Source organism: Zea mays, chromosome 10 (assembly GCF_902167145.1).
Source record: "Zea mays cultivar B73 chromosome 10, Zm-B73-REFERENCE-NAM-5.0, whole genome shotgun sequence".
In the NCBI taxonomy this organism is placed as follows: domain Eukaryota; kingdom Viridiplantae; phylum Streptophyta; class Magnoliopsida; order Poales; family Poaceae; genus Zea; species Zea mays.
This window is the reverse complement of record NC_050105.1, coordinates 48,589,332-48,600,641: the sequence shown is the minus strand read 5'-3', so window position 1 is coordinate 48,600,641 and position 11,310 is coordinate 48,589,332. Positions and strand designations below refer to the sequence as shown.

Genomic DNA, 11,310 nt, shown 5'->3' with positions numbered 1-11,310 from the left:
CCATTCCCATCCTGCAGCTGAAGGTCCAAGCAGGAACTGCAAGGTATGCTCCGCCAGTCGCTGCCTCTTCCCCTCATCGATCCACTACCCTAGGTTTGATTGTATAGTTATTGTATGGCTAGATCTAGGAAGGCATGGTCGTTTAGACTGGATTAATGTTGGCTTGTTTGATTCATAGTTTATTTGCTATGATTAGAATGGAACATGGTTGGTTTGGAGAGGAGTTTCAAGATTTCCTTGACCATAACGATGGGACCTCCTGCTATGCCGTTTCAATTGAAGATATAGATAATGCTACTGCTGTTGAGGTAGGATTGGAAGAATATTAGCAAATTAACCTTGCTACCCTGATGTTGCATATGTTACAAATTACTACTGCTGTTGTGTGTGTGCAGTACAACATGGATGAAGGGGATACATCAGCTAGGTCTTCCCAATTTCATTTGACGTCTGAGGAATCACTACTGCCATCCAGAGGAGGGAAGAAACAAGCTAAGCAGAAAAATGTTTGAAGGACTGTTTTAGCAAACTCCTTGATAGTTTGAAGGACTGTGCTTTCTCCCATACGCAGACCTTCATCTAGAAAATTTGCTGGACCTCCATAAGCCAACATCCGCAAAGCCATAGTACACTTTTGTCTACTGGAGAATCCCAACACACCAGCTGCATTTCTTTTTTGTCTAAAGAACTTATTTGCAGCTGCCAATTTATCTTCAATCTCCAAGAAAAGGGATTGTTGCATACGGAACCTGAGCTTGCAGTCATTGAAGAAACAATATCAGGGACTGAATTTTTGATAATGTAGTTTAACATAGATAATAGTAGTATTAAAATAGTATTAGCAATATACCTTCTGCGGAATTGCTCAGGGTTGAACAACGACCTCTCAATAAAGTAGTCATTATTCAGTTGAATGTCGCCACCAATACGGTCGCGATTTTTCATCTTATGGCCAACAACAGACCCTCCCCAACGCCGCTTCTTCCTCAATGTTGCAACCAAAACAGCACATGCTTCAATTTCTTCATTGTTCTTATTAGCTGCAGCAGACCCACACCAAGTGCTTCGGTAGTAGTTAAAGGCCATGGCTGCATGAAAAAATCAGATTAATTTGAGTAGTTTGGTCAATCAGGCAATAGTTGCAGCAGATTCACACCAAGAATCGAACTCAAATTAGTAGTAAATAGAAATAGTTTCACCATGGTGTAAAAACGAAGAAAAGAAGCAGCTTGGGGGCAATATTTACCTACGGACTGTAAAAACGAAAAAAGGAATAGGATTCCTGTCAGGGAGAGAAGAAAATGAAACTTGCCTTGAAGCGAATGGGAGAAAATGAAGATGCCTTCCAGCTCTGCTGGATGAGTGGCCGAGCAGGCTGACCGGCGACGTGGGCAACAGGAAGCGGGAGGTCTTGGTTCTGGGCAGCAAGAAGCGGGAACTGAAGATTGGGATGATTGCTTCCCGCCTTTTCTTGCTAAAACGGTTGATGGAGGCCCATTTTAGATGGTCTGTTGGAGAACCAACAATTTGGTTCCCCATTTCAGCAGACCCATTAAGACGCATACGGCGTATGGGTCTCCTGTTTGAGACTCCACTATTGGAGACAGCCTTAGGCTAGCGAGCCCGAACTCGTGGCCACCATATAGTAGAGTTTAAATTTGAGACACAGGGAGCACCAGGGACTCACCAAGACTTTGGTGCTCGCGTGAAGACGGCCGGAGAAAGCGTGAGTCGCTCGGCCGGCGTGGAGGCTGTCCGTAGCGCCAGACCACGGTGGCATGGCCCTGTTCTGGTCAGCATAGCGTTAGGAGCATCAACTCGGTGAGCTTCAGTGTCACATGGTGATCATAGAACAAGCCTTACCCAGATGCACAACTGCTCCAGATGACTTGGCCATGGTGAGGTAAGAGAATCTATGGGTGCGGTCACCAGACCAAGGAAGACAGTGTGTATAGCTCTGGAACATATTACTCTGGAGACTGGGGAGGAGTTTAGCACCAGCAGGAACATAAGGATCACCACATCCACGCTGTGGACTTCAGGTAGAACTTAAGGCAGGGAAGAAACTCCACTACTCAAAGCCTTTAAGTACTGCATATATATGCAGGGGGTGGTCACTGAGTTCCTTTAGTTCACAATGGAGAGGAGTTCTGGGAACGCCAACACAACCCATGCACACCTACGTGGCCTTCAAGCACAACCCCACTTAGGTTTACAAACTTAACCAAATGCATTGAACTTGGTTCAACTCACCAGCCAAAATATCCAATGTGCCTAAACCTAAAGGCAGATAAGACCTCCCTTGGGTACAGGCTCAAATGGGTTCACAACTTGATATTTTCTAAAGAGGTGAGACCACCAGAACTCAGCACACAACTCACCCCTATCACCTTTGTCCATTTCTGAACACAGGAGACAAAACAGTTAAGACTTCTAGTGTGGATAAGCACAAACAATTTCAACACTGTGATATTTTCAGTAGGGAGTTGTGCCTCAAGACCCTTTGTTGTCCATCCCAACTTAACTCATCTTGTGCACATAAGTGGGAGACAGCGGGGAGAGAAGATATTTGATGCACCCAAAACTGATCCATGCTTCAGTTGACTGAACCACACACACCATAGCCCATAAAACAATCCAAATCCTGGATATTCTGAGGCCTCTAGACCTTATCCATGCACTTCATCTATATCTCCAGTCATACACACAAGTGCAACCACAGGGAGGGGAGTTTCTTCTTCAGTTACTAACCAAACACTGAATCAGATGAACACATATGCTACTACTCCATTTCACTCATCCCTATTGAAGCCTTGTTTATCTCATAAATCCTTATGGCAGCAGACCAATATTCATTAACAAAACTTATTCCCTAACCACAGCTCAACCAAACCAATGGTTGAAAATATCCAGAGCAAAAGTTATTGTACCCCAAAGTTGAGCAAAAACTGCTGAAACACACAATTTCAGTTAATTGAACAACCCTTTAATGATTCTGACAGGGGGGTTTTTCTGCACCATTTTCTCCCAATTATATACAGTAGCAGTACCAATTATTTGCAGGAACTTGTTCACCTTGATATGGTCTTTCATTTTGCTATAGAATTCCTAACCCAACTCTGCTTGTATTAATTACCATGGAGCTCTAAAGTGGGGTAAAAACACACTAAATCACTAAGCAATAGTTAACGAAATCAACTCCTCCTAAGCCTAACAGAGGAAGTTTGGGTCCAATTTACTCCCAAGTTCAGATGGAACCAAGTCCAACTCCCTTTAAGAAACTTGTTCTCTTTACTATGGTCTCAATCTTCACCATGGAAACCCTAGTCTAGAACCACCTGAACTAATCACAATTTAGCTTCAATTTGGGTCCCATTTACTAAATTTCCTTTTTAGTAAACTGAACCCAATTCAGTCACCAGCACTCCAACAGTCCCTCTTTAGTCAACGTTTTCTCCATTTTTGTGTAGGATCACATCCATCACCCTTAAAGACATTTGTACCCAACTTATGGTTTTTAACTACTCTATAGGAACCATAGTCCAAAGCTTCCTAGATTAGCCACAATTGAGCCCCCAAAAACAGCACAAACACTGAAATTCAGACTTAACCTACTGTTCACCATCTGAAACTTCAGAAATCTGGCAACCCCTATCTGGACTACCTTTTCTCCAAGTTCAAAGCAACTTTATGGGTGTGACCTTTAACTAAACTTGCTCTCCAGATATAGCTCTACCTCTTTTCTATATTAATCCCAACTTAATTCTTCACAGGTTAGCCACTATAGACGCCTAAACATGGCTAAATTTTACTGAAATCCAGCACTTAGCCATTTAGTTAAGTTTGAACCCAGAATCTGAGAGTCCACTTTTCAGCAAGCTTCGCACTAGGTTCCATATAGTTCTTGGGTCAGATCACTTAATCAAACTTGTACTCCTATAGCAGCTCTACAGCTTTGTTATAGTGGCCATAACCTAAAACCCTCTGGATAGAGTGGTAGAGAGCTCTAAACTTGCACCAAAACACACAAATCCTGACTCTGAATTTGCACCAAGTCTGAAATCCATAAACATGTCAACCCCACTTTGGACTGCTTTTACTCCTAGTTGCATATGGTTTTGGTGTTGTCACACTCAATAAAAAATGCTCTCCAACAAATACTCTACCAGTTTGTTATAGCAACTTCTTACCAAAAGTTCATAGTTTAAAAGTTACAAGGTTCCAAAAACATATTAATGAAACTGTTTTCAACCAACTCCAAACTGAAACCAATCTGAATTTCTTACACTTCATTCCAAATTTCTCTACACCACTTGGAAATCTCCAAATGTGAAAGTTGTTTGGGTTTTCAAGGTCTACAACTTTGCTATATCAACACAATCCAAACTCCTGAAAACAAAGTTACTCCTTGCTCTCAAATCTACTTAGTATATAGAACCTAGGTTCATAGTTTTACTGGTTTAAAAGTTGTTTGCTTACTCACAATTCCAAATAAGGTTCTCAACCAAAGTCCTACGCTCAACACATGACATCACACTTTTGAAAAGAAAATTTTAACCTAGTAAATGCACTCTAGGTGTAACAAGCAAGTTAATGCAAATGCTTATGATGACATGTCAGGGTTTTAGTTATCGTAACACCAGGGGTGTTACAGTCCTCACCACAAAACAACCAGGAGGTGCATTGAATCTACCACCAAAACTTCGGCCTCCAATTCTGCCTCTTGGAGCAGGTGAACAAAATATATTGCGCAAAGGTTGCTGTTGTGAGCTTACTTGCTGTTGGCCCGACTGTTCTTGAGACTGGGCCATCTTTTCCTCACCCTGCATCGGGTTGTGAATGCTTCGAACATGCCTAGGGTGGAACCTTCCCCCAAACCCCTAGCTGCTTCGGTGTATCTGTGTAGTTCCTCCCTTCTTTGGCAGAAATCATTGTCAGCCCTTATGTATTCGTCCATCTTCCGCAACAATTTCTCAAGAGAGTGTGGAGGTTGTCTTCCAAAGTATTGGGCTACTGGCCCTAGTCTAAGCTCTTTGACCATGTCCTCGATGACAATGTCGTCCTAGACTGCTGGTGTCTGGGCTCGAAGACGAAGAAATCTTCGAACGAACGAGCGAAGGTACTCATCTGGGTCCTGGTTACAATAAAACAAAGCGTGTGCGGTGACTGGCTTTGACTGAAAGCCTTGGAAGCTAGTGAGGAGCATCTCCTTCAAATTTTGCCATGAAGTTGCAATTCTTAGTCGAAGCGACGAGTACTAGGTTTGAGCCACATTCTTGACTGCCATGACGAAGGACTTTGCCATGACTGCTGAATTACCACCATACGAAGATATGGTAGCTTCGTAACTCATAAGGAATTGCTTTGGATCATTTAGGCCATCATACATTAGAAATGTGGGGGCCTATATAGCGATGGCCAGGGTGTCGCCTGCATCTCTGGTGTTAGTGGGGAAGCTTCATCATAGAGGAAATCTTAGAAGTTGACTGGTTGTCTTGGTTGAAGTCCTCATAATTTTGGTCCTTGTAGTTGTTCTGGTCCTACGCTTCAATGTTGCGCATTTTTCAATTGCTTCGTCAATCTTTTTCTGAAGCTTAGAAAGATGAAGCACCATCTCCCTGCACTTCTCCAATTGTTGGTGGATTGCTTCGAGATTGTTGATCTCTTGATCAAGCTCTTGGTCTTGTGCTTTTAGGCTGATAGCCATCCTCTTTTGGTTTCTTGCCTCCCTGAGGAGAGCTTTGTCCCCTTGGTTGGTGGCCAAGGTCCTGAGGACAGAGTCAGTTGCTGTTGCATTCTTTGGTGACATGGTGTGACTTGTGGTCGTGAGATCACCGGAGGTAGGCGCTAATGTTGGTTCTTGATTTCACTTCCCCTTAAGGTATCGAAAATCAAGGCAACATGAGTTAGATATAAAGACCTTAGTCCTTTGATACAACACTCCTTCAAAGTGTTAGAACGAACAACGAAGGTTTTTAAAGAGAAACATGATGGAATAACACGAAAAAGGAAATAAAGAACTTTATATGAGACTCATCTCATATGCCTTAGCATTTCATTTCATCTCTTCTGATATCAAATAAATCTATAAGCATGCTCTATAATGGAAGACGCCCTGGCATTAAGGATGTGATTGGTTTCCAACAGGGGAACCAAAACAACACCAAACTTAATGCCCCTAAGAAATTGTCTAATTTTGTTAATGGTAAGGCTCCCATAGTTCAGGATAGAGATGGTTGCATTTTATATCCTGCAAACTATCATGTATAAGAATGAGGCTTCTAGTTCTAGGCATTCCACTCATATCAAAATGCCAAAGAAGAAAATTCCTAATGCATCAAATAAGCATAATATTTCATTTAAGACTTTTGATGCTTCCTATGTGCTCACTAACAAATCAGGCAAAGTAGTTGCCAAATACGTTGGGGGGCAAACACAAGAGTCCAAAGACTTGTGTTTGGGTACCCAAGGTGCTTGTTTCTAATGTGAAAGGACCCAAGACCATTTGGGTACCTAAGAACAAGGCCTAAATTTCTTTTGTAGGTTTATGCATTCAGTGGATCAAGTTGGATAATCGATAGCAGGTGCACAAACCACATGACAGGGGAGAAAATGATGTTCTCATATGAGAAAAACGAAGATCCCCAAAGAGCTATCACATTCGGGGATGGAAATGAATGTTTGGTCAAAGGTTTGGGTAAAATTGCTATACCCCAGACCATTCAATTTCTAATGTTTATCTCGTAGATTCTTTAGATTACAATTTGCTTAAGGTTTCTGAGTTATGCAAAATGGGCTACAATTGTCTATTCACTGATGTAGATGTTACTGTCTTTAGAAGAAGTGATGATTCAATAGCATTTAAGGGAGTGCTATATGGTCAGCTATATTTAGTTGATTTGAATGATAATAAAGCTGAACTAAACACTTGCTTAATTGCTAAGACTAATATGGGTTGGCTCTGACATCACCGACTTGCCCATGTTGGAATGAAGAATCTTCACAAGATTCTAAAGGGAAAACACATTTTAGGACTAACAAATGTTCATTTTGAGAAAGACAGGATTTGTAGCGCATGCCAAGCAGGAAAGCAAGTTGGAGCTCATCATCCACACAAGAACATGATGACGACGGATAGGTCGCTTGAGTTACTCCAATGGACCTATTCGGCCCGATCACTTACATAAGCATCGGTGGGAGTAAGTACTGTCTAGTTATTATGGATGATTATTCTCGCTTCACTTGGGTATTCTTTTTGCAGGAAAAATCTCAAACCCAAGAGACCTTAAAGAGATTCTTGAGACGGGCTCAAAATGATTTCGGATTGAGAATCAAAAAGATTAGAAGCGACAATGGAACGGAGTTTAAGAACTCTCAAATTGAAGGATTTCTTGAGTAGGAGGGTGTCAAGAATGAGTTCTCTTCTCCCTACACACCTCAATGAAATGGTGTAATGAAAAGGAAGAATAGAACTCTATTGGACATGGCAAGAACCATGCTTGATGAGTACAAGACACCGGATCGGTTTTGGGCGGAGGCGATTAACACCGCCTGCTACTCCATCAACCGGTTATATCTTCACCGAATCCTCAAGAAAACATCGTATGAACTCCTTACTGGTAAAAGCCCAATGTTTCTTATTTTAGAGTCTTTGGGAGCAAATGTTTTATTCTTATTAAGAGAGCTAGAAGTTCTAAATTTGCTCCTAAAGCAGTAGAAGGCTTTTTACTTGGTTATGACTCAAACACAAGGGCATATAGAGTCTTCAACAAATCCACTAGATTAGTTGAGGTTTCTTGTGACATTGTGTTTGATGAGACTAATGGCTCCCAAGTGGAGCAAGTTGATCTTGATGAACTAGATGATGAAGAGGCTCCGTGCATCGCGCTAAGGAACATGTCCATTAGTGTCACACCCGGTTTTAGAAGGCAAACCGAATGCGAACCATGTACGTGCCAGGATCAGCAATTCACGTACACAGCAGTTACATAACATGGACATCATCACACAGTGCTCAAATAGTATTAAAAAGGGAAATAATAGTCGATTACATCACATGTCGGAGACATCCACATAGTCCTTACAATAATCAAAGTGCGAAAAACGAAACGTAGATAAATGCGGCCTTCACAGGCAGCCGACTGGGGGTTGCCGCTAACCCACGCATAGAACTCGTCGTAGTCTTGGAACTCCTGGAAGTCTCCTTCCACGGCTTCATCTTCTCCTTAGCAGTGGTTGCAATGCGGACAACCTGGGGAAGGGGGGTTTGGTGTGTAGAGCAAGGGTGAGTACACATCAACATACTCAGCAAGTGTCCTGTTTGGCTGTAGTGGACTAGCTTTATGTGGAGGGTAAGTCAAGCAGTTGCTTTTAGTTGGTCAGATTATTATTACTAGTAGAGAAAGCCAAGTTTTAGAGTTAACCCACGTTATTAACCCAAACGTACTCCTTTCCAAACGGAAAGAGTACCACTTACCATTACCAGAGTCAAAACAAAGAACCATCAGTCTCATTGCCACCTGCAATCCGAACATCTCTGATCAAGTACCACTAATCACTGGAGCTCCCTTGGCCGCTCATAACCGCGAGCACGGCTGATATATCAGTTTCAAACACTCTGTAGAGGTTGTGCACTTTACCCATGAGCCGTGATTCCCTTTTTGCCTCGGGTTGTACGGACCCTTGAACACTCCCAAGGTGAGTAGGCAGGGTCTCACTACGTAGCCTTTACAAAGATTCCTTGGGGCTGTAGCCGCCCATTAGGTTTCCTAAATGTACCGCACTCCTCCCCAAGGGACAAATCAACCTTGGCAGAGCGAGCCGCATACACCGAGCCCCATTGACGGCACGACGGCGAAGCGAACTACACCCCGAATCCTCTAATTATTCAGCTAAGGGCACCCCATTCCACCCTCAAGGTTGCACTGTTTTCCCGGGCGGTCATCCAACGAACAGGTCCTTACGGAGAGGCACTCGAGAAACCGCTCGAGCCCCCTTTAAGACCACAGGTATAACATCATAATAAACGAAGGGAAAACATCGTATCATTGATAATTCTCATCATGTTCATTGATTAGAGTTGGGCAATAGCGTAAGACTAAGCAATAGTAATCCAACCCAAATAGGTAAACAAGGACATGAATAACAAAAGCTAGTCAATCCTTAGGTATAAATGTGTAATGCGGGAGGTGAATTAAAGCATTTATAGGACAGAGATAGGTCAAGGGACACTTGCCTCCACCAACCGACTGCTGCTTAGGGGCTTCTCCTACGAGTTCTCCGGGTTCCTCAACCGGATCGTTCTCCATGCGAGCGCAAGCATACATACATCCATCCATTCGAATTAGGAAACAAACAGTACATCATTACAAGAGAACAAATAGATTAAATATGCATAGAGTATAACATACGATATTGCATTTGCCATGGCTAGAGAAGAAAGGTCTCGCATTGGTTAAAGCTATACTCAAGGCGTATTACGGGTAGACGCATAACTAGCCATTACGTGCTCTAGTTCCACTTAGTTCCAATAATAAGGATTAGTCACATGCGTTAATAGAATTGTAACCATTACTACAATTGACAACTCGTTATGTTCATGTTAAGAGAAAGAACGAACTTAGCCACTACATTTCATGTAGTCATACTAACAGATATTTAATATAGGTGTAAAGATATCTATTATCTAAGCATAATTAACCCATGCCTAGTTATTGCCGCTTCTTGATACAGTTCAATGGGTACTAGCACTTTTAAATGGCGAAGAGCATCTTCGCGCGACAATTTGCACGCAAAAGGTAAATGACTAAGCGTGATGTTTAAGTGTTGCACGGGCGAACAGGCTACGCGACCGAGCGAACGAGGCCGCGGACCACTGCTGCGCACACGAGCGAGCGAGCGAGGCCGCCACGAGCAAGTCGCGCGGGCTGCCGCAAGCGAGCTGGGACACCAGGGGGCACGCCACGCCGCGACGTCGCGGGCGAGCCACGCGAGCAAATCGTGCCGGGCGGGGCTGCACACCGCACCAAAGCCGCGGCGGGGCCATGGCCGCGCGCCAGCAGCCAGGGCGGGCCTGCGCAGGACGCCGGGGACGCGTCGGGCGTCACGGCCGAGCTCCGGCCGCCATGGCCGAGCTGCGCCGAGGTCGCGGGCGGGCGAGCCACGCCGCCACGGCGGGCAGGGCGGGCGCAAGGCCGCGCCGAGCCGCGGGCAGGCGAGCCACGCCGCCACAGCGAGCAGGGCGGGCGCAAGGCCGCGCCAAGCCACGGGCGGGCGGGCCACGTCGCCTCGGCGGGCAGGGCGGGCGCACCGCGCCACTGCACCGGAGCCGCGTGCAAAGCCGCGCCACGCTAAGAAACCAAATCCAACTCTCGGCCGAATTAATCGCTCAATCGTCCGTTTGCCGAAATTCTAATTCGCTCTGTTCTCCGTAGAAACGGATTTCGCAGAAGCATTTTTATTCCGGAAATAATTTAACCCAGTCCGATTTCGTTTTGGGTCAAGCCCATTCCAGCCCATTAGGCCCACTAAGAAACCCTAACCCTAGCCCATGTCTATAAATAGGGGTGCTCACTTGGTCATTTTCCACTCCCACCCCTCCATTTTTCCCTAGCCGTCACTCTCTCTTCTCCTTTTCTCTCCCACGCACGCACTCTCTCCTGTCTCCTCCCTCACGGCGGCGAGTTTTTTGCTATTGTAGTACCTGTTTTAACAGGCTTCTCCTTTATGGTATTTTTAAAATAATCTTCTCTATAATAGTATTTATAAGTGATATTACTCTCCAAAATAGTATCCCAACTTTTTTTTAACATTTCCTTTTCCTTTCATTTTTTTGTCATCTTCTAAACTCCCTGTAATGCCCCTGGTTTAATTTCTCATCGTTCGGCACCGCTCCATACACTTTCTCTAGCGTTCGGCTCACGTTTTAGTGAGGACGCAAAGCACTATCACAATTCAGCAGCAATGTCGCAACCTGATTCTTTCTCCAGCGCCGCAACTTGATGCCAAGCACTATCACAATTGTGACTAGATGGAAACTATTATCCAGCAACCTGTTTATGAGCTGCAAGCAACCTAATATTTGTGCTGCTCTAGAATTGCAAACAACCTGAGAAGCTTTTAATTGGCCTCATGCCTCTGCACCAACCAGACTTTGATTTTAGTACACCAGTGACTGGGTGGTGATCGAATAGCCGACATGCACGTTCAGCAAAACAGGTGCAGAAAAATAGCCCTTGCATGATAGATGGTTAGTGTTCAAAAAGGTCTAGGTCATTTAAATCTGAAATTGTTTGTTGACGAAGCTGGCAA

At 44.1% G+C, this 11,310-nt stretch overlaps 1 protein-coding gene across 4 annotated transcripts; it reads right to left on the bottom strand.

Annotated features, from left to right (window-relative positions):
- Window positions 1-252: 252 nt before the first annotated feature.
- Window positions 253-2,163, bottom strand: LOC109943078 (uncharacterized). Of its 4 annotated transcripts, none has more exons than XM_035963376.1 (5): window positions 1,864-2,163; window positions 1,688-1,789; window positions 1,313-1,417; window positions 851-1,088; window positions 253-749 (listed from the first exon to the last, which is right to left on the bottom strand). In XM_035963376.1, exons 1-5 carry the CDS (start codon window positions 1,964-1,966, stop codon window positions 440-442), a joined length of 858 nt encoding a protein of 285 aa, XP_035819269.1. In that variant the 5' UTR covers window positions 1,967-2,163; the 3' UTR covers window positions 253-439. The 4 variants fall into 4 exon arrangements, with proteins under 4 accessions (XP_035819269.1, XP_020401481.1, XP_020401480.1 ...); XM_020545892.2 differs by having other exon boundaries at window positions 1,688-1,784; window positions 1,864-2,162; XM_020545891.1 differs by having other exon boundaries at window positions 304-749; window positions 1,313-1,474.
- Window positions 2,164-11,310: the final 9,147 nt, after the last annotated feature.